We start from the raw sequence: 22483 nt of genomic DNA, 5'->3' as shown, positions 1-22483 counted from the left end.
CGGCCGAACTCCCGCGATGCTTCGCGACGAGGTTCTTGGCGGGCGGCACGAGCGCCCGCCCGCTCTGCCCCCTCTGCGCCAATCAGGCGGCGCCTTCTCCTGCGCGACGGCGGAGGCGGCCAATCAGAGATCGTCGAGCCGGCCTCCCAATGAGGGGCGAGGCGGGCGCGACGTCACGCGCTCCCGGCACGGGGTCTACCGACTCCCCCGTTCGGGGGCGCGGGGGGTGGCGGAGCGTAGCCAATGGCGGCGCGCCCCCCCCGCGGACCCGCCCTCCGCCGCTCCGCCCAATCCGCGCTCGCCCCCTCCGCATCCCCCCGCGCCGCGCTTGAGCGACGTCCCCTCCAACCAATCCCCTCCGCCGCCGCCTCACGGCCCGTCCCCGCCCCGCCGCCCGCCTCCCAGCCAATCCCCGCCGGCGCCGCGCGGACGGGCAGCCCCGCCAGCCAACCGCGGCGCGCGGCCGCTTTGACGGACACGCCGCCCGACCAACCGGCGCCGCGCGGCGGCCGCGGCGGCGTGGAAGGTTCGCGAAGGCCGGGCCGGCCCGCAGGGGGAGGCTCTATGGCGACCGGGGCGAACGCCACGCCGCTGGGCAAGCTCCACCCGCCCCCGCCGCCGGGGAAGCCCGGCTTCCCGCTGCCGCCGCCGCCCGGGCTCGTGCTCCCGGGGCCGCCGCCGGGCGCCGCGCAGCCGCAGGCCCCGGCCGGCCTGCTGGGCCCCATGGCGGCCGCCGCCTTCCCGTTCGCCGCGCTGCCGCCGCCGCCGCCGCCCCCGCCGCCGCCGCCGCCGCCGCCGCAGCCCCAGGCGCAGCAGCAGCCGCCGCCGCCGCCGCCGCCGCCGCCGCCGGCCCAGGCGCAGCCGCCGCCCGCGGCCGCCCCGCAGCAGCCGCCGCCGGCCGCCCCCCCCGGGCAGCAGCCGCCGCCGGCCCCGGGCGCCGCGGCCTACGGGCAGTTCCGCTTCCCGTCGCCGCCCGCCGGCCACGACCCGCCCGCGGCGCCGCCGGGCGCGCCCGCCCCGCAGCAGCAGCCGCCCGGGCCCCCCCAGCAGCCCCCGGCCGCGCCCCCGCAGCCGCGGCCCGAGGAGGGCGGGGGGGGCGCGGGGGGCGGCGGCCAGAGCGAGGCGGGGGGGCGCGCGGCGAAGGCCGCGCGGAGATCAGGTACGGGGGGGGGGGGGGAGGGGAGGGGTTATGGGGGGCGCAGGGCGGTTTGGGGGAGCAGGGGAGTTATTGGGGGGGGGAGGGGAGGGGTTATGGGGGGCGCAGGGCGGTTTGGGGGAGCAGGGGAGTTATTGGGGGTCTGACAGGGTGGGGGGTTATGGGGGGTCAGGGGAATTATTGGGGGCCGCTGGGGGCAAAGGTGTCCGGGGGGTTCCGGGGGACGGCGGTTATTGGCTGTGAGAGCGAAGGGGTGCAGGGGGATTATGGGGCGCAGGACAGTCGTTGGGGGTCTGTGGAGGGGCAGGAGCAAAGGGGGGGCCGGGAGGGGTCCTGGGGGGTCACGAGGGGGTCGTTGGGACACGGGTGGCCAAGATGGAGCCGGGGAGTGGGGGGGATCTCTGGAGGGACCCCCCCGGGACACGGGACCCCCCCCCCCCCGTGGGACACGGGACCCCCCCCCGGACACAGGACCCCCCCCCCCGGACACGGGACCCCCGTGGGACACAGGACCCCCCCCGGGACATGGGACCCCCTCCAGAACCGCCCCCCCGGGACGCGGGACCCCCCCCCCAGGACGCGGGACCCCCGTGGGACACGGGACCCCCGTGGGACACAGGACCCCCCCCGGGACGCGGGACCCCCCCCCCCAGAACCGCCCCCCCGGGACGTGGGACCCCCCCCAGGACACGGAACCCCCCGGGACGTGGGACCCCCCCCAGGACACGGAACCCCCTGGGACGTGGGACCCCCCCCGGGACATGGAACCCCCCGGGACGCGGGACCCCCCCCAGAACCGCCCCCCCGGGACGCGGGACCCCCCCCAGAACCGCCCCCCCAGGACACGGAACCCCCCAGGACACGGGACCCCCCGGGACGCGGGACCCCGGGCCCCGGTCCGGCGGCGGCTTTGCCCACGGGCGCGTTCCCGGCAGATTTCCCGCGGAAGCGGAAGCGCAGCCGCTGGAACCAGGACTCGCTGGAGCAGAAGACGGTGATCCCGGGGATGCCCACGGTGATCCCGCCCGGGCTGACCCGCGAGCAGGAGCGCGCCTACATCGGTACCGATTTGGGGCCAAAACCCGCGGGTTTGGGACCGGGGGGCCGGGGGGATGGGGGGGGCAGAGAGCAGGAGCGCAGATACATCGGTACCGATTGGGGTGAAACACGGCGGGTTTGGGACCGGGGGGGGCAGAGAGCAGGAGCGCAGATACATCGGTACCGATGGGGGGAAACACGGCGGGTTTGGGACCAAAGCACCCAGATTTGGGCAAGAAAACCCCAGAATTGGGGCTGAGGGAAAACAGAACAGAGTGGGACAAAATTGGTACCAATTTGGGGTGAAAACCACCAGATTTGGGGCAAAAAATATTGGCTAGTGTGTTTTTTTTGCCAATAGTGTTGTTATTTGGATAGCGGCAAGAATGAGGTTTTTAGGTGATAATTAAGGTGGAAACGGTTCAATTTGGGGCAATAATGTCTGTTTTAGAGGTAATAACGTGTCATTTTTAGTAAAAATCACTTGTTTTGGGTGAAAATGTTGCTCATAACGTTGAATTTTTCTCAACAATAACTCAACTCACATTTTGGTAATAATGTGTTTTATTGCTAATAAGGTTTGATTTTAGGGTGATAACGCCGTTTTTGGTGACAATCTTTGCAGTTATGTTGTAACGAGGTTTGATTTTAAAGCGATAACATCAAATTTTGTAACAATCTATTTCTCCCATAACAACGCTTGTTTTTGGGTGATAACGTCACTTTTTGATAGCAGCACCTGGTTTTGGGCTAAGAACGGCCGTTATTGGGAAAAACGGGATGCTTAGAGTACCAACGTTTGCATTTTGGGGTAATAACGCTGTTTTTCCAGGATCAGGGCCCATTTTAGGCTATAACGTCAATTTTTGGTCATAACGTTTTGATTTGATGGTGATACTGTCTATTTTTGGTCATAACGTCTATTTTTGGTAACAACGCCTTATTTTAAGGTAACAATGTGTATTTTTAGTAACACCGCTGATTTAAGGTAATAACGTGTATTTTTGATAACGTGTGTTTGGTGACGCCGCCGGTTTGCAGCGGTTCAGGGCGATAACGCGTTGGGTGCAGAACGTCCGACTTTGGGCAATAACGTGTTCGCTGTGCAGCCGCTGTGTCACGGTCACGAGTTTTGGGGTGAAAACGCCTATTTTAACGTGTGCCTCTCTCAGCGCCCCATTCAGCGTAATAACGTCCGTTCTGGTTTGTCCGGCGCGCTGCGTAATTAGCGCTAACGAGCGCCGTGGTCGCCGAGCGGCGTGTTTGCCCGAAAAGTGCGTTTTTGTGGTAACTGTGTCTCTCCACCCTGTTCTCTTAACCGGGTTCCTTCCAGTGCAACTGCAGATCGAAGACCTGACCCGCAAACTGCGCACGGGAGACCTGGGGATCCCCCCCAACCCCGAGGACAGGTCGGACCCCCCGCTCGGGGCCTTTCCTCTTTCACACTCTGCGCCTCCGTTAGCGCTAACGGACCGCGGCCCGCCCCCCGCTGGCCACGCCTCCGCCCGGGCCACGCCCCTCCGTTAGCCCCGCCCCCGCTGGCCACGCCTCCGCCCGGGCCACGCCCCCCGTTAGCCACGCCTCCTCAGTGAGCCCTGGGTTCGGGTGGGGCGCTGAGGTGGCTCCACCTTCCCCCCCCCCCGAGCGAGTTAGCCCCGCCCCCCGGAGCGAGTTAGCCCCGCCCCCCGGAGCGAGTTAGCCCCAGGGCCTTAATTAATTCTTAATTAGCTTAATGAGGATGGGGTACCAATGTAGCTCCGCTTCCCCACAGCAGGGGAAATGAGCCCTTTGTTAAATCTGCCCCCTTCATTAGCCACATCTCCTTAATTAGCCCCACCTCCTTCCCTAGCCCCAGGACTTTACCTGGCCCTTAATTAGCCTAATGAGGGCAGGGTGCCAGGGCAGCTCCATCCCCTTCATCACAGGAGAAGAGGTTCCTTCATAAACCTGTTGCCTGCCTCATTAATTAAACCCATCTTGCTCATTAGCTCTACCCGTTGATTACACATGGTGTCTTAGTTAGCCCTTAATTAGTTGCTACCTACGTTAATGAGTGTGGGACACTAGGGTGGCTCCACCTTCCCCCTCCCTCCCATAGCAGCGGAAGGAGCCCTTCATTAAACCTCCTTAATTAGCCCCGCCTCCTTAATTAGCCCCACCCCCAGGCAGGTTTTTAATTAGTCCTTAACTAGCCCCAGCAGCTTAATGAGGGTGGGGCCAGGGTGACTCCGCCCCCGTGGCGTTTTGGGGCGCAAACACCCGATTTTGGGGCTTTTCTCCCCCCGTTTCCCCCTGAATTGGTCAAATCGCCTCCAAAAAGCTCCAGTTCCAGCCCCTCTCCCCATTTTCCCGATTTGGCCCCAATTTGGCAGCGGAAGGGGCGGGGCGGGGCGTCCCCCCCGTTAACGAGGCGCCGCTAATGAGCCGGGGGCGGGGGGCGGGGGGGGGTGCTTTTGGGGGAGAATCCATGAAAATCGGTGCTATAACCCTGCCTTGCTCCTCCAGCGGCGTTAACGAGCCGGGGCCTCGTTTGCGCTAATTGCCAGCGGACGCCTGCCTGCGGCGGGGCGGGGGGTGTTAATTAACCGTAATTAACGAGCGGCGATGAACTTTGACCTTTCGTCGACAGTTCCCGTTGGCCCGAGGACCCGAAAAGCCGCTTTTTCACCCCAACCGGACGCTGGTTTTTTGATGCTTTGTGTCATTTCTTCCCTCCTTGCAGCCTCAGCCGCAAAAATTGACAATTGGGGACGGGTGAACCCAAAACGGTCCAGATTGAACCCAAACTCGCACAACTGTGACTTTTTGTTCCTCTTCACCGCTGGTTTTTAATCGCTGGTTTTTAACCGTAATTCACACCTTTTCTCGCCCGGCTCTGCTAAACGACTTTGACTCTTCCCCTCGGAGCTGCCAAAAATGGCCCAAAAAGCTTAAAGCTTCGCCCCCAACCAAAAACCGCAGGTTTTGCCTCTTAAAAACACGCAGAAACGGGCAAAACTGGGACTTGGGCCACAAAAACCAAGGGAAACGCCACCGAACCGCCCCGAAACGGGACGAGGGCTCTAGGAGGGTATGGGGGGTGATTAGGCGCTGATTAGTGCCCCCCAGTGGGGCAGCCTGGGGGGGTGGGATTTGGGGCCATTGGGCGCCGTGTTCCCAGGGGCGGTTGTGGCGCCGTGGTTCTGGGGGCGCCCCGGGGTCCGGCGGGTGACCCCCCCGCGCTGTGTCCCCCCAGGTCCCCGTCCCCCGAGCCCATTTACAACAGCGAGGGGAAGCGGCTGAACACGCGCGAGTTCCGCACGCGCAAGAAGCTGGAGGAGGAGCGGCACAACCTCATCACCGAGATGGTGGCGCTGAACCCCGACTTCAAGCCGCCCGCCGACTACAAGTGGGTCCCCCCCGGCGTTCGGGGGGGGGGGGTGACGGGGCCGTTCGGGCGGTTTGGGGTGACGGGGTCGTTTGGGGCGGTTGGGGTGACAGGGCCTTTTGGGGTGACGGGGCCGTTTGGGGTGTTTTGGGGTGATGGGGCCGTTCGGGTGGTTGGGGTGACCGGTGCCGTTCGGGTGTTTTGGGGTGACCGGGGCCGTTTGGGGTGTTTTGGGGTGACCGGGGCCATTCGGGGTGGTTTGGGGTGACGGGGGCCGTTTGGGTGGTTGGGGTGACGGGGCCGTTGGGGTGTTTTGGGGTGACGGGGCCATTCGGGGTGTTTTGGGGTGACCGGGGCCGTTCGGGGTGTTTTGGGGTGACCGGTGCCGTTCGGGGTGTTTTGGGGTGACCGGGGCCGTTTGGGTGGTTGGGGTGACCGGTGCCGTTCGGGGTGGTTTGGGGTGACGGGGCCATTCGGGGTGGTTTGGGGTGACCGGGGCTGTTCAGGGCGGTTGGGGTGACTGGGGCCGTTCGGGTGTTTTGGGGTGACGGGGCCGTTCGGGGCAGTTGGGGTGACGGGGCCGTTCAGGGCGGTTGGGGTGACGGGGCCGTTGGGGTGTTTTGGGGTGACGGGGCCGTTGGGGTGTTTTGGGGTGACGGGGCTGTTGGGGTGACGGGGCCGTTGGGGTGTTCTGGGGTGACGGGGCCGTTCGGGGTGGTTTGGGGTGACGGGGCCGTTGGGGTGTTCTGGGGTGACGGGGCCGTTGGGGTGTTTTGGGGTGACGGGGCCGTTCGGGGTGGTTTGGGGTGATCGGGGTGTTTTGGGGTGACGGGGCCGTTCGGGGCAGTTGGGGTGACGGGGCCGTTGGGGTGTTTGGGGTGACGGGGCCGTTGGGGTGTTTGGGGTGACGGGGCCGTTGGGGTTCACCGTGCTCTCCGCAGGCCGCCGGCCACGCGCGTCAGCGACAAGGTGATGATCCCGCAGGACGAGTACCCCGAGATCAACTTCGTGGGGCTCCTCATCGGGCCCAGGTGGGGACGGACCCGCACCCCGTGTCACCCCGACGTCCCCCACGACCCCGGTGTCCCCACACCCCCGCAATGTCCGCTTTTGGGGGGCTGAACTCCCCAGCCTCACCCCAAAAGCTTAGGGGGGCTCTTAGCAATGCCAGATGCTTAACGAGCCGGAGCTCCTAATGAACCTAACGAGGTTGGGGTGCCACCGTGTTCCCGGCTCACCCCAGTGGCTCTGGGGGTGTCCGCCCCCCCGCCCAATTTGTGTGGGTGACCCCGTTCCTCTCCCCCTATTTGGGGGACTCAGTGTCCCCTGAATTATTTTGGGGGTGCTTAACGAGGCTGCATTGCTAACGATGCCGGGGTGCGACCACGTTTCCGGCTGGGGGCTCCCCAGCAGATCCGGGGGTTCCCCAGTGGATCCGGGGATTCCCCAGGGGGTTCCCCAGTGGGTTCCCCAGTGGATCCAGGGGTTCCCCAGCGGGTTCCCAGCAGGTTCCCCAGGGGGTTCCCCAGCGGGTCCCGGGGGGTCCCGGCGGGTCCGGGCGCCCCCCCACCGTGCCCGCGCCGCAGGGGGAACACGCTGAAGAACATCGAGAAGGAGTGCAACGCCAAGATCATGATCCGCGGGAAGGGCTCGGTGAAGGAGGGCAAGGTGGGCCGCAAGGACGGGCAGATGCTGCCGGGCGAGGACGAGCCGCTGCACGCGCTGGTCACGGCCAACACCATGGACAACGTCAAGAAGGCCGTGGAGCAGGTGGGGGCTGCGAGCGGGGGGCTAATGAGAACAATAATAATAGTGAGCCTTGGGGGGCAATGGGGCTGCCAAATAGTGAGCCTTGGGGGGCTATGGGGCTGCCAAATAGTGAGCCTTGGGGGGCTATGGGGCTGCCAAATAGTGAGCCTTGGGGGGCAATGGGGCTGCCAGATAGTGAGCTATAGGGGGCGATGGAGCTGCCAAATAGTGAGCCTTGGGGGGCAATGGGGCTGCCAAATAGTGAGCCTTGGGGGGCAATGGGGCTGCCAAATAGTGAGCCTTGGGGGGCAATGGGGCTGCCAAATAGTGAGCTATAGGGGGCAATGGGGCTGCCAGATAGTGGGGTGCTTTTGGCCCCATGATCTTTGCAGGTCAGTCCAAACCCTGAGTTCTGTGGTTTCACCTCAAAATCCCCCAGATCCGTAACATCCTCAAGCAAGGGATCGAGACGCCCGAGGACCAGAACGACCTGCGCAAGATGCAGCTGCGGGAGCTGGCGCGGCTCAACGGGACGCTGCGCGAGGACGACAACCGGTGGGCGCCCCGATAACCCCCCCGCGCCCCAAATTACCCCCCCGTGCCCCCGATAACCCCCCGTGCCCCAAATAACCCCCCACACGCCCAATAACCCCGCACCCCCGATCCCCCCCCAGGATCCTGCGGCCCTGGCAGAGCACCGAGACGCGCAGCATCACCAACACCACGGTCTGCACCAAGTGCGGGGGGGCCGGGCACATCGCCTCCGACTGCAAGTTCGCCAGGTACCCCAAACCCCCGAATCACCCCAAAAACACCCCCGCCCCCCCGCCGCGTTCCCCAAAGCCCCGGGGAGCAGACGGCCGGGAAGGGGCCGCGGGTGCTGCCCCCCCTCACCTGCGCGCCCCAGGCCCGGGGACCCGCAGTCGGCGCAGGACAAGGCGCGCATGGACAAGGAGTACCTGTCGCTCATGGCCGAGCTGGGCGAGGCCCCGGTGTCCGTCAGCTCCAACGCCGCCCACAACAACAGCCCCTTGTCCAGCAGCCACCGCGCCAGCCAGCCCAGCAGCCAGCCCCCCCCGGTGAGCGCCCCCGCCCCAAACCCCCCGAACCCCGAACCCACACCCCCCTGACCCCCCTGTCCCGCAGAGTCGCCCGCCCTGGATGAACAGCAGCCCCTCGGAGAGCCGCCCGTACCATTCCATGCACGGGGGGGGACCGCACAACTTCCCCCACCCCATGGCGGGGATGGGGGGGGGCGGTGGCCACGGCGGGGGGGGGCACCCCCTGCAGCACAACCCCAACGGGCCCCCGCCCTGGATGCAGCCACACCCCCCCATGGGGCAGGGCCCCCACCCCCCCGGCCACCCGGGCCCGCACCACATGGGTAAGGACAATCCTGGATGGGGGGAATTACGGGGGTATTTTGTTGGGGGGGGTTGTGAGGATTTGGGGGGTGAAGGGTGTTTTGTGGGAGGTTGTATTTTTAGGTGAAAAAGGGGCTTTTTGGCACCCCCCCAAGGCAAACATCTCATCTCCTCAAGATAAGGACCTGAGGTTGGGTTTTTTTGGGAGGGGGTGAAGACTTCTTGAGGGTTGGGGGGTTTCGGAGGTGGGGGTTGGGGATATTGGGTAAGGGGACGGAGGCGGGGGAGGAGTTTTTTGCCCCCAGCTTGCAATAGTTTCGTATGTCAAGACGAGACCTCGTGAAGGTTGTGGGGGGTCGGGGGTGGATTTTGGGGTGCGGGGGCTTCCCCCCCTCGCTAAGGCGACGGTCTCTCATTCCCTCAAGATCAGTACCTGGGAAATGCGCAGTGGGCTCTGGGGTCTATCGCCTGCACCAGGGAAAGGTGAGACCCCCAGCGTACCCCCCAGCGCCCCCAGCGGTGCCCCCGCTGACCCCCGTGCCCCCCAGGTATGATGCCGCCGCCGCTGGGTATGCTGCCCCCTCCGCCCCCCCCGCCCGGTGGGCAGCCGCCCCCCCACTCCGGCCCCTGCCCCCTGGCAGCAGCAGCCGCCGCCCCCCAGCAGCAGCAGCACCCCCTTGTGGCAGCCAAGTGAGTGGGGACAGGGGGCGGGGCTTTGGGGACAGGGGGCGGGCCTTGGGGGACAAAACCCCGGTTTGGGTCACCACCCCCCCCCCTGCCCTGGGGTTGGAGGGGTCTGGGGTTCCCCCCTCCAATTAATCCCCCCCTCCCCTTCTCTAATTAGAACACTGCTCATAATTAGCCCCACCCCTTCTTAAATCCCTGCCTAATCAAAACACCCCCTAATTAACCTACACTGTGAATTAACCCAGAGCCTTTAGCCTGTCCATGGTGGGGTGGGGGGTGGCTTTGGGCTGCCCTAATGTGTGCCCCCCTAATTTATCCTCCCCCCCCCCCAATTTGTGCCTCCTTAATTTACCCCCCCCCATTAACATTTACCTTAATTGTCACATTCCCCAGGGCTGTGCCATGGCGGGGGGTGGGGGGAGGGCCCATGTGCCCCCAAGCCCGGTTAAACCACGTCTGCCCCCACTGCCCCCGATGTCTAATGAGCCTCCTCATTAACCCTGCTAATTACCCCCCCAGTACGACGACCACCACGAGCGCTGGCAGCGCCTCCCTCCCGCCCTGGCAGCAGCAGGGGGCGGTGGGGGGGGGTGCGGCGGGGGGGGGGGCGGCTTCTTCGGGGGCCCCCCCGCTCCCCGCCAGCCCCTCCATGGTGCCTTTGCCCCCCGGGGTGCAGCCCCCCCTCCCCCCCGGGGCCCCCCCGCCCCCCCCGCCGCCCCCTGGCTCCGGGGGCATGATGTACGCGCCCCCCCCCCCCGCCCCCGCCGCCCCCCCCCCATGGACCCTTCTAACTTCGTCACCATGATGGGCATGGGGGTGCCCGCCATGCCCCCCTTCGGCTGCCCCCCCGCGCCCCCCACCGCCCCCCCAGAACTGAGCTGGGGGGGGACCATGCACGGGGTGACACCCCCTTTTCTGGGGGGGGTTACACCCCCCAACTAGGGAGGGGTTGCTGAGGGGAAAATCCCCCCCCCCCGTGGAGTTGGACTCTTCCAATATAGGGACCCCCTCTCTGGACTGATCCATTATGGGGGTCCCCCTGCCCATAGGCTGTTTCGATCATAGGGACCCCCTCCCCCCGCGTCTGTGGGCTGAACCATTATGTGGATCCCCCCCACCTGTGGGCTGATCCATTCTGGGGATTCCCCTCCCCACAGTTCCATCATGGGGTCCCCCACCCATCTGGACTGATCCATTGTTGGGTTACCCCCCATCCGTGGGCTGAACCATTCTGGGGGTCTTCCCCCCTCCACCATGGGCACCCCCCCACCTGGACTGATCCATTATGGGGACCCCCCCCATCTCGACCAATCCACTGAGGCCCCCCCCCCCCAGCACCACCAGGGCCCCCCCCCACCCCGGGACCACCTTATGAATTGGTTTAAACCCCCCAGGCCCCCAAATCGGGGGGGAGGCAGTAAAACGGGGGCAGCTCCGGGGGAGGGGGGGCAGTGTCCCCCATCTGGGCACCCTGTTTATTTTGCGATCCCCCCTCCCCTGTGCCCCCCCCCCCCGGTCCGGGGTCCCCCCCCGTGTAGAAGTCCCCCCCCCGCCCCGCCCCCGCGCTTTCTTTTGTGTATGAATAAACGGCAGGATGGCCCCCGCCCCCTCTGTGGCCGTGTCGTTCATTCCGTGTGCCCCCCGCAGCCCTGAATGTCAGCCCATCCCCCACTGATCGCGTCCCCCCCTGTTTGTGTCCCTTCCCCTCCCCCCCGGGTCGGGTTTCGCCCCCCCCCGGTGACACCCGAGCCGGGGGAGGGGCGGACGGCACCCCCTGTGGTTGTCACTCAGCCGCCGTGTCCCTGAAATGTCATGACCTTCAGAGCGGCTCCGGTGGCACGGGGGTGACACCCACACACCGACAGTCCCTCACGGGCACGCGTGACCCCCACGGAGCGTGGGGGGACACGGGGGGGGGGGACACGGGGGTCCCTGCGGCGCGGGGGGCGCAGAGCGGCTCGCGGGCCGCTCAGGGGGGGCTGATCTCCCCCTGCCGGGGCGGGGCCCTGCGGAGTTCCCGTCCAGCAGCCAATCACCTCGCGGAGGGGGCGTGTTCTGCCGCGAACACCGCCCACTCATGAATAATTAACGACCCGGGCAGCCCTGAGGGGGCGTATCCCTCCTCCATCTCCGCCCACTCATGAATAATGAACGAAGCCGGGGCGTCCCAGGGGGCGCCGCGAGCCCCGGGAGGGGGCGTGTCTCCTCGCAGCTCCTCCCCCCTCATGAATAATGCAGCAGCCGCCCGCTCATAGCGCCCGGGGCGCCACCGCCGCCGCCTCCAGCCCCCGGAGCCCCCCGGACCCTCCCGAGCCCCCCGCAGCGCCCTCGGAGCCCCCCGGCCGGTTCCCCCCGCGGCCCCAGCCCGGACACTCCGCTCCGGACCCCGACACCCGCCCCCCGGCCCAGCGCTTCGGCTGCGGACCCCGCAGCCCGGTGCGACACCCCTGACCCGGAGCCCCCGCGCCCGGTGCTTCCGTTCCGGACACCCGGAGCCCCCGCGCCCGGTGCTTCCGTTCCGGACACCCCGGAGCCCCCGCGCCCGGTGGTTCCCTGCGGACACCCCCGACCCGGACACTCCCCGCCGAGTCCCCACTCGGGTCATCCCCCCGGACCCCGCGTCCCCCCCACCGCCACCATGTCGCGGCCGCTGACGGACCAGGAGCGGCGCAAGCAGATCAGCGTGCGGGGGCTGGCGGGGGCCGAGAACGTGGCGGAGCTGAAGCGGAACTTCAACCGGCACCTGCACTTCACGCTGGTCAAGGACCGGAACGTCGCGACCCCCCGGGACTATTACCAGGCGCTGGCGCACACGGTGCGCGACCACCTGGTGGGGCGGTGGCTGCGCACCCAGCAGTACTACTACGAGAAGGACCCCAAGGTGGGGCCGGGGGGGCCGGGGGAGGTCTGGGGGTGCGGGGGGTGCGGAGGGTTGGGGGCTCTGGGGGCTGCGCACCCAGCGGTTCTGCTACGGGAAGGACCCCAGGGCGGGGGGCGGGGGGTCCCAAAGCGGTGTGGGGGTGCAGAGGGTTGGGGGGTCTGGGGGCTGCGCACCCAGCGGTTCTGCTACGGGAAGGACCCCAAGGCGGGGGCGGGGGGGCTGGGGGGGCTGGGCACACTGGGAGCTCCGGGGGTTCCGGTGGGTCTGGGGGCTCCGGGGACGTCGGGGGAGTTCGGGGGGGGCACCGGGGGACAGTGGCGGCTGCTGCCCCCACACCCCTAGTGCTGGGGGGGGGGGGTCAGGGGTGCGGGGTCACGGGGTGCAGGTTTGGGGGGGTCACAGGAGGGTCACCCCCCCGGACAGTTAAATTTAACGTGACCTTTCCCGCTGACCCGCTGCCATTTAATCCCGACACCGGATAGCGGGGGGGGGGGCGTGGGGCCGGGGGGGTCCCCCCATTGCCAGGGGGGACCTGTGACCCCTGCTGACCCCCCGCCCCCCCAGCGCATCTATTACCTGTCGCTGGAGTTCTACATGGGGCGGACGCTGCAGAACACGATGGTGAATCTGGGGCTGCAGAGCTCGTGTGACGAGGCGCTGTACCAGGTGACACGGGGACACCGGGGCCGGGGGGCACGGGGGACATGGGGGGCACGGGGGGGGACGAGTACAGGTACAAACGGGTGGATGGGGGGGGACACGGGGGGAGACATGGGGGAGACTAAAGGGACAAATGGGGGACATGGGAGGGACACAGAGGAAACGAGCACGGGGACACAGGGGGAGACTAAAAGGACAAACGGGGACATGGGGGTGACATGGGAGGGACACAGAGGAAGTGGACACGGGGGGAGACTAAAGGGACAAACGGGGACATGGGGGTGACATGGGAGGGACAAGCAGGGGGACATGGGGGGATGAGTAAAGGGGACACATGGGGGACACGGAGGGGACAAATGGGGACATGTGGGGGACATTGAGAGGGACGTGCAGGTGACACACGGGGGGACGTGAAGGGTACGTGGTGGGGACAAGTAAAAGGACAAGCAGGGGACATGGAGGGGACACAGAGGGGACATTGGGGTGGTGGCGTGGGGGAGACCTGGGGGGGTCGCTCCTGGTGACCGGGGGTTCTGGGGAGGTGCGTCCCAGTCCGGGGGGTTTTGGGGTCCCCCCTGACCCCCCGTTGTCCCCCAGCTGGGGCTGGACATGGAGGAGCTGCAGGAGATCGAGGAGGACGCGGGGCTGGGGAACGGGGGGCTGGGGCGCCTGGCAGGTACGGGGGGTCCCCAGGGGGCGGGGGGCCTGGGGGGGGTCTTGGGGCCCCTGAGAGGGGTCCTTGGGGTGCTGGGGGGGTCTTGTGTCCCCAGGGATGTCCCTGTGCCCCCCATTCCCTGGAGGTCCCTGGGGTGTCCCCGGGGTGCTCCTGGTCCCCGGGATGTCCCTGGGTCCCCGTTGTCCACTCGATCCCTGGTCTCTGCACTGTCCCGTTGTCCCCGTGTCTGTCCCCGTTGTCCCCGTGTCTGTCCCCGTTGTCCCCGTGTCTGTCCCGTTGTCCCCATGTCTGTCCCGTTGTCCCCAGCCTGCTTCCTGGACTCGATGGCCACTCTGGGTTTGGCCGCCTACGGCTATGGGATCCGCTACGAGTTCGGGATCTTCAACCAGAAGATCGCAGGGGGGTGGCAGGTGGGTCCTGGGGGGCCGGGGGGGTCCCGGGGTGGGGTCCTGGGGGTGTCCCGAGGGATTTTGGGGTGTCCCGGGGGGTTTTGGGGTGTCCGGTTTGTGGTCCTATCATTGCCCCCCAGGTGGAGGAGGCGGACGATTGGCTGCGCTTCGGGAACCCTTGGGAGAAGGGAAGGGGTCCCGGGGGTTTTGGGGGGTCCCGGGGGTTTTGGGGTGTCCGGTTTTGGGGTGTCCGGTTTGTGGTCCCATCATTGCCCCCCAGGTGGAGGAGGCGGACGATTGGCTGCGCTTTGGGAACCCCTGGGAGAAGGCGCGCCCCGAGTACACCATCCCGGTCCATTTCTACGGGCGCGTGGAGCACGGGCCGGGCGGGGCCAAGTGGCTGGACACGCAGGTGGGTGGGGCGGGGGCTGGGCCAAGGGTGGGCGTGGCCAAGGGTTGGGTGTGTGAGGGCGTGTCAGGGTGTCGAGGGCGTGTCAGGGTGTCAAGGGCGGGGCAGGATGTGCAGGGGGGTTTCCGGGTGTGTCAGGGTGTTGGGGGTGGGAGCGGGGTGTGCTGGGGGTGTCTGGGGGTGTCCCGGTCCCGTACCGGTCCCGGTAAGGTGGTCGCTGGGCAGGTGGTGCTGGGGGTGTCCGGGGGTGTCGGGGGGTGTCTGGGCGTGTCTGGGGGTGTCCGGGGGTGTCCCGGTCCCGTACCGGTCCCGGTAAGGCGGTCGCTGGGCAGGTGGTGCTGGGGGTGTCTGGGGGTGTCCGGGGGTGTCCCGGTCCCGTACCGGTCCCGGTAAGGCGGTCGCTGGGCAGGTGGTGCTGGCGCTGCCGTACGACACCCCGGTCCCCGGGTACCGCAACAACACCGTGAACACCATGCGGCTCTGGTCGGCGCGGGCGCCCAACGACTTCAACCTCAAGGACTGTGAGTGCCCCGAAATCACCCCAAATCATCCCCGTGTCCCCACAGTCAATGTGGGGGGGTCCCCGTGACCCCCCTGACCCCCGTGTCCCCACAGTCAATGTCGGCGGGTACATCCAGGCCGTGCTGGACCGGAACTTGGCCGAGAACATTTCCCGTGTGCTGTACCCCAATGACAACGTGAGGGGACGTGGGGGGGACATGGGGGGCTGGGGGGTGGGACCCCTGTGTGCTGTACCCCAATGACAATGTGAGGGGGGAAAATGGGGGGGTTGGGAGGGGTGGGGGGATGTCAGGGTCCAGGGGGGCTGGGATAGGGGTGTCCTTGTGTCTTTGTGGGGGTCCCGGTGTGACAGGGTGGTCCTGCTGTCCCCATGGGTGTCACGGGGGGGTCTGTGGGGACAGGGGGTCCCGGGGGGGTCCTGGTGTGACTGGGTGTGACGGGGGTCCCTGGGGGTGTCCCGGTGTGACGGGGGTCCCGGGGCAGTTTTTCGAGGGGAAGGAGCTCCGGCTCAAGCAGGAATACTTCGTGGTGGCCGCAACGCTCCACGACATCGTCCGGCGCTTCAAATCCGCCAAGTTCGGGAGTCGCGACCCCGTCCGGACGGCGTTCGACACCTTCCCAGACAAGGTGACGCCCCTGTCCCCCCGTCCCCAGCCCGTGTCCATGAGCTGTGTCCCTGTTCCATGTCCCCAGCCCGTGTCCATGAGCTGTGTCCCTGTTCCATGTCCCCAGCCCGTGTCCATGAGCTGTGTCCCTGTTCCGTGTCCCCAGCCCGTGTCCATGAGCTGTGTCCCTGTTCCATGTCCCCAACCCGTGTCCATGAGCTGTGTCCCTGTTCCGTGTCCCCAGCCCGTGTCCATGAGCTGTGTCCCTGTTCCGTGTCCCCAGCCCGTGTCCATGAGTCGTGTCCCTGTTCCGTGTCCCCAACTCATGTCCATGGGTCGCGTCCCTATTCCACGTCCCCAGCCAGTGTCCCCTCCCTGCGTCCCCATCCCATGTCCAGCCCCCGTGACCCCAGTGCTGTCCCCATGTCCCCCGTGGTGTCCCCCCCGTGACCCCAGCGCTGTCCCCATGTCCCCCGTGGTGTCCCCCCCGTGACCCCAGCGCTGTCCCCGTGTCCCCCGTGGTGTCCCCCCCGTGACCCCAGCGCTGTCCCCGTGTCCCCCGTGGTGTCCCCCCCGTGACCCCAGCGCTGTCCCCGTGTCCCCCCCAGGTTGCCATCCAGCTCAATGACACCCACCCCTCCCTGGCCATCCCGGAGCTGATGCGGATCCTGATGGACGAGGAGCATCTGGGCTGGGACAAGGTGACGTGGGGGGGGCACGGGGGGACAGGGGGTGACACAGGGCAGGGGGGCCCCAAAAGCCACCGCTCCCCCTGGGGCTGTTTTCCCCCAGGTGGGGGTGCTGTGCGGCAGGGAGTCCGGGCCGCTATGGGGCAGCCCCACATTGTCCCCGTGTCCCCAGGCGTGGGAGGTGACCGTGGGGACCTGCCCCTGCACCCGCCACACGGGGCTGCTGGGGGGTCTGTGTCCATGGGTCCTGCGGCTCTGTGGGTCCACAGCCCCACATCGTCGCCGTGTCCCCAGGCGTGGGACGTGACCGTGCGCACGTGCGCCTACACCAACCACACGGTGCTGCCCGAGGCGCTGGAGCGGTGGCCGCTGCACCTGCTGGAGTCGCTGCTGCCGCGGCACCTGCAGATCATCTACGAGATCAACCAGCGCTTCCTGGACGTGAGCGCGACCCGGGGGGCGGGGGGCTGGGGGCTTCCTGGACGTGAGCGCGACCCGGGGGGCGGGGGGCTGGGGGCTTCCTGGACGTGAGCGCGACGGGGCCAGGGGGCTGGGGGCTTCCTGGACGTGAGCGCGACCCGGGGGGCGGGGGGCTGGGGGCTTCCTGGACGTGAGCGCGGCCGGGGGGCTGGGGGGCTGGGGGCGTCCTGGACGCGAGTGCAACCCGGGGGGCTGGGGGGATGTGGCGCTGGGGGAGCACGGGGGGGTGGGGGGACGGGGCACTTGTGTGGGCAGGTGGACACCTGGGTCCCTCCCAGACACCTGGGTCCTCAGCAGGTTTACGTCCCCCGCTGTCCCCCGCTGTCCCCCGCTGTCCCCTGATGTCCCGCTGGCCCCCGCTGTCCCGCTGTCCCAATGTCCCCCGCTGTCCTGCTGTCCCCCGCTGTCCCCCGCTGTCCCGCTGTCCCCTGATGTGCCGCCTTTCCCCAGCGCGTCTACGCGACGTTCCCCGGGGACCACGAGCGGCTGCGCCGGATGTCGCTGGTGGAGGAAGGAGCTGTCAAGCGCATCAACATGGCCCATCTGTGCATCGTGGGCGCCCACGCGGTCAACGGGGTGGCGCGGATCCACTCCGAGATCCTCAAGAACAGCGTGTAGGGACCCCGCTGCCCCCCCGGGTCACCCCGGGTCCCCCTGCCCCCCCCGCTGTCCCCAGTGCTGTCAATGGCATCACCCAAATCCACTCCAACATCCTCAAGAACAGCGTGTAGGGACCCCGCTGCCCCCCCGGGTCACCCCGGGTCCCCCTGTGCCCCCCGCTGTCCCCAGTGCTGTCAATGGCATCACCCAAATCCACTCCAACATCCTCAAGAGCAGCGTGTAGGGACCCCGCTGTCCCCCAGTGTCCCCCAGTGTCCCCTTGTGTCCTCTCGTGTCCTTCTGTGTCGCCTCAGAACCCCCGGGTCCCTGTCCCCCTGGCCGTGGGTCCCTGTGTGTCCCTGTCCCGCTGGGTCCCCATGCCTGTGACCCTGTCCCCGTGTGACCCTGTCCCCGTGTGTCCCCCCGTGTCCCACGTCCCCCACCCCACACGTTTCCCCCAGGTTCAAGGATTTCTACGAGCTGGAGCCCCACAAGTTCCAGAACAAAACCAACGGGATCACCCCCCGGCGGTGGCTGCTGCTCTGCAACCCGGGGCTGGCGGACGTCATCGCGCAGGTGACAACAGCGGCGCCTCCCTGTCACCTGGGGGTCTGGGGGGTCCCATGGGGTGGTCAGGGCAGTTTTGGGGTGCCCCTGACCCCCCCCATTTCCCCGTATGCATCGGGGCAGATTTCTTGGCTGTGGGGTGGTCAGTGGCGTGTTGGGGGTCTCAGGCAGTGGGGAGTTCAGGGGGGCAAGGGGGGGTTCAGGGGGTGTCAGTGGGGTTTTGGGGTGCCCTTGACCCCCCCGTTTCCCCAGCGCATTGGGGAGGATTCCATGGCCATGGGGTGCAGTAGGGGGGTCAGTGGGAAGGTGCAGTGGGGTCCCATGGGGGGGTTATATTTTTGGGGTGCCCCTGACCCCCTGTTTCCCCAGCGCATCGGGGAGGATTTCATTGCTGACCTGGACCAGCTGCAGCAGCTCCGGCGCTTCGTGGACGACGATGGGTTCATCAGGGACGTGGCCAAGGTCAAACAGGTACCGGGGGGACACGGGGGACACGGGGGGCATGGGGGTCACAGGAGGGACATGGGGATCACAGGAGGGACATGGGGGTCACAAGGGACATGGGGGACACAGAGGATGGTGGGGGGGACACGGGGGACACGGGGGGCTGGAGGAACACGGGGGTCGTGGGGGGCTGGGGGGACGTCTGGGGGTTGGGATATGGGGGGCACACAGGGTGATTTGGGTGGCTCTGGGGCTTTGGGGGCTCTGGGGCTTTGGGGGGTCCTGGGGTTCTCAGGGGCCCCTGAGGGTGTGTGGGGGGGTCTCGGGTGACGCTGCCCCCCCCGTTCCCAGGAGAACAAGCTGAAGTTCGCGGCGTTCCTGGAGAAGGAAAGTGGGGTGCGCGTGAACCCCGAGTCGCTCTTCGACGTCCAGGTCAAGAGGATCCACGAGTACAAGAGGCAGCTGCTCAACTGCCTGCACGTCATCACCCTCTATAACCGTGAGGGACCCCAAAACCCCCCGAACCCCCCCCAGCCCCCTCCAGCCCCGCCTCAACCCCCCCCCACGCCCCCACCTTCCCAACCCCGCCTTAATTTTGGGGTTCTGCCCCCAGGGATCAAGAAGGAGCCGAACAAGCAGTTTGTGCCACGAACCGTCATGATCGGTGGCAAGGTGGGGGCCGGGGGGGCTGGGGGAGTCCTGGGGGCCTTTGGGGGGCTCCTGGGGGACTTAGGGAGCTCAGGTGGGTCCTGTGGGGAATTGGGGGGCTTGGGGGGGCCTGGGGGGATTTGGGGGGGCTCCTCGGGGGCCCTATGGGGATTGAGCAAGTCTGGGGGGTCCTGGATGGGGTCTGTGGATGTTGGGTGACCCTGTGCCCCCCCAGGCCGCCCCCGGGTACCACATGGCCAAGATGATCATCAAGCTGGTGACGTCCATCGGGGACGTGGTCAACCATGACCCGGCCGTGGGCGACCGGCTGAAGGTCCTTTTCCTGGAGAACTACCGCGTGTCGCTGGCCGAGAAGGGTACCCGGCACCCCCGAACCCCGGCACCCCCGAACCCCGGCACCCCCAAACCCGGCACCCCCAAACCCGGGACCCCCGACCCCCCGGAACCCCCGAACCCGGAACCCCTGAACCCCGGAACCTCCGAACCCCGACCCCCCCAAACCCGGAACCCCCGAACCCCGGAACCCACCCAGGAAGCCCCAGAACCCACCCAGGGCTGCCCAGTGTCGCCCCAGTTCCCTCATGGGCACCCCAGTATTGCCCTGGGCACTCCAATACAGCCCCTTTACCACCCTGGGTTCCCCAATATTGTTTTGGGCTTCCTAATATTGTCCTGGTATGACCCTGGGCACCCCAATATTGCCCTGGGCCGTACTGTACAGCTCCAATACCAGCCTGGGCACCCCAATATTGCCTTGGGCCGTACTGTACGGCTCCAACACCACCCTGGGGACCCCAATATTGCCCTGGGCCGTACTGTACGGCTCCAACACCACCCTGGGGACCCCAATATTGCCCTGGGCCCCCCAATATTGCCCTGGGCCGTCCTGTGCGGCTCCAGCGCCGCCCTGGCCCCCAGCAGCGCCCGGGCCCCCGCTGGCCCGTCCCGTCCGCAGTGATCCCGGCGGCCGACCTGTCGGAGCAGATCTCCACGGCGGGGACCGAGGCCTCGGGGACGGGGAACATGAAGTTCATGCTCAACGGGGCGCTGACCATCGGGACGATGGACGGGGCCAACGTGGAGATGGCGGAGGAGGCGGGGGAGGAGAACCTCTTCATCTTCGGCATGCGCGTGGAGGACGTCGAGAAGCTCGACAGGGAGGGGTGGGTGGGCCCGGGACCCCCGGGGGGGTGGGACCGCGCGGCGCCCCACAGGGACCGTGGCACCCATAGGAAGACGAGCAATGGTGCCCATGGCAACGCAATGGCGCCCACGGGTCCCCGTGGCCCCCAGGACCACCCCCAGCTCCCCGTGGCCCCCAGGACCACCCCCAGCTCCCCATGGTGCCCAGGACCACCCCCAGCTCCCCGTGGCCCCCAGGACCAACCCCGGTCCCCATGGCCCCCAGAACCAGCCCCAGGTCCCCGTGGCCCCAGGACCACCCCCAGCTCCCCGTGGCCCCCAGGACCACCCCCAGGTCCCCGTGGCCCCAGGACCACCCCCAGCTCCCCGTGGCCCCCAGGACCACCCCCGGTCCCCGTGGCCCCAGGACCACCCCCAGGTCCCCGTGGCCCCAGGACCACCCCCAGCTCCCCGTGGCCCCCAGGACCACCCCCAGGTCCCCGTGGCCCCCAGGACCACCCCCAGCTCCCCGTGGCCCCCAGGACCACCCCAGGTCCCCGTGGACCCCAGGACCACCCCCCGTCCCCGTGGCCCCAGGACCACCCCAGGTCCCCGTGGCCCCCAGGTCCCCGTGGCCCCCAGGAGCACCCCCAGCTCCCCGTGGCCCCCAGGACCACCCCCGGTCCCCGTGGCCCCCAGCGCTCCCCTGACCCCCGTGGCCCCCAGGACCACCCCTGGTCCCCGTGGCCCCCGCGCTCCCCTGACCCCCGTGGCCCCCAGGACCACCCCAGGTCCCCGTGGCCCCCAGCGCTCCCCTGACCCCCGTGGCCCCCAGGACCACCCCTGGTCCCCGTGGCCCCCGCGCTCCCCTGACCCCCGGCCCCGCAGGTACCGCGCGCGGGATTTCTACGAGCGGCTGCCCGAGCTGCGCCAGGCGATCGATCAGCTCAGCAGCGGCTTCTTCAGCCCCCGCCAGCCCGACCTGTTCCGCGACATCGTCAACATGCTCATGAACCACGACAGGTGCCGGGGGGGGGGGGACACCCGGGGGGGGCGGGGCCACCCGGACGCCTGGGTCCCGTTCCTGGGGATCCCGGACGCCTGGGTCCCCCCAACCCCCCCATTTCCATATTTCCCCCCCCAGGTTTAAGGTGTTTGCGGATTACGAGGCGTATGTGAAGTGCCAGGAGAAAGTCAGTGCCCTCTACAAGGTGGGGACCCCCCCAAGGGACCCCCACAAAGGGATACCCCAGAGCTCTGGGGAGGTGGAAGGATCTGGGGGGGGGTCCCCTAAATCCCAGGGAGGTGATGGGGGGCCCCCAAAGCCCTGGAGAGGGGACGGGGGTGGTCCCCAAATATCTGGAGGGGGGAACAGGGGTGTGTTTTTGGGGATGCGCCTCCCTGACCCCTCCCGGCCCCCCCAGAACTCGCGGGAATGGACGCGGATGGTGATCCGGAACGTGGCGGCGTCCGGAAAGTTCTCGAGCGACCGCACCATCGCTCAGTACGCGCGTGAGATCTGGGGGGCGGAGCCCACGCGGCACCGGATCCCTGCCCCCGACGAGCCACGCGAGTAGCGGGGACCCCCGGACCCCCCCGGGGCCCCACGCCCGGATGCCTGGGTCCCTTCCCTGGATATTTGGGTCCTTTACACCCGGATGCCTGGGTCGTCCCCCCCAAACACATGGAACCCCCTGTACCCCACTATGTGCTTTGACACCACCCCCCCACAAACCCATCCCATAATAACTGGGGGCCCCGAATGCCTGGGTCCCCCCCAGACACCTGGGTTCCCTTACTACCGAGCACCTGGGTCTGCCCAAACCCCACCATGTGCTTTGACTCCCCCCCCAAAATCCCACCCCATAATAACTGCGGGGGGAGGCCAACTCCTGGATCCCCCTGGACACCTGGGTCCCTCCTCCGGACGCCTGGGTCCCTCCTGGAGGCATTTATGGCTGTTTGGGACTGATTTGTGTTCTTTGAATATCAGTTATTTCTAACTTATTCTGGGGGGGAGGGTCCCTGTTCCCCCCCATCAGCAGGAAGCGGGGGCGGCTCCAGCGGCGTTACTGGGAGAACTAACGTGGGGGCTGAAAAGAAGAAAACACTACCAAAGCAATAATAAAATAAACAGATGTAAAATAGAATAAAGCAAAATAAAATAAAGAAATGGAGGAAATTGGAGTTTCTCTCTCTTTCTCTTTCCCAAAACACCTGGGTCCCCTTGGGAGGCTGAGGGGCTAGGGGTAGGGTAAGGGGTTGGGGTAAGGGGTTAGGGTTAGGATTCAGGTTGTTTTAGGGTTAGACTTAGGATGAGGCCTAGGTTGAGGTTTAGGGTTATGGTTAAACTTAAGTTAGGGTTAGGGTCAGGGTTAGGTTAGGATTAGGGTTAGGGTTAGGGTTAGG

General features: G+C 67.2%; 2 protein-coding genes across 2 annotated transcripts; both read left to right on the top strand.

The window, feature by feature from the left end:
* The first annotated feature begins 228 nt into the window (after positions 1–228).
* Positions 229–10969, top strand: LOC309452005 (splicing factor 1-like). The gene is given in 16 exon segments (XM_082076689.1): positions 229–1159; positions 2092–2217; positions 3528–3603; positions 5430–5582; positions 6503–6592; positions 7148–7331; positions 7750–7865; positions 7985–8092; positions 8218–8404; positions 8406–8694; positions 9100–9117; positions 9120–9155; positions 9223–9301; positions 9303–9368; positions 9881–10118; positions 10121–10969. Coding segments are annotated over 16 exon segments (2865 nt in total). The 5' UTR covers positions 229–243; the 3' UTR covers positions 10304–10969.
* Positions 10970–11627: 658 nt separating this feature from the next.
* On the top strand, positions 11628–22256 carry PYGM (glycogen phosphorylase, muscle associated). Its single transcript, XM_082076690.1, has 20 exons — positions 11628–12242; positions 12807–12908; positions 13500–13578; positions 13885–13988; positions 14248–14379; positions 14786–14897; positions 14992–15074; positions 15382–15525; positions 16112–16204; positions 16487–16633; positions 17123–17286; positions 17734–17848; positions 18209–18310; positions 18635–18782; positions 18897–18955; positions 19167–19308; positions 19908–20115; positions 20963–21097; positions 21219–21285; positions 21499–22256. Exons 1-20 carry the CDS (start codon positions 12000–12002, stop codon positions 21649–21651), a joined length of 2532 nt encoding a protein of 843 aa, XP_081932816.1. The 5' UTR covers positions 11628–11999; the 3' UTR covers positions 21652–22256.
* The last annotated feature ends 227 nt before the right edge of the window (positions 22257–22483 follow it).

Source organism: Streptopelia decaocto (genome assembly GCF_964273445.1).
Source record: "Streptopelia decaocto genome assembly, contig: HAP1_SCAFFOLD_1419, whole genome shotgun sequence".
NCBI lineage: Eukaryota > Metazoa > Chordata > Aves > Columbiformes > Columbidae > Streptopelia > Streptopelia decaocto.
This window is presented reverse-complemented; position numbering and strand designations above follow the sequence as displayed.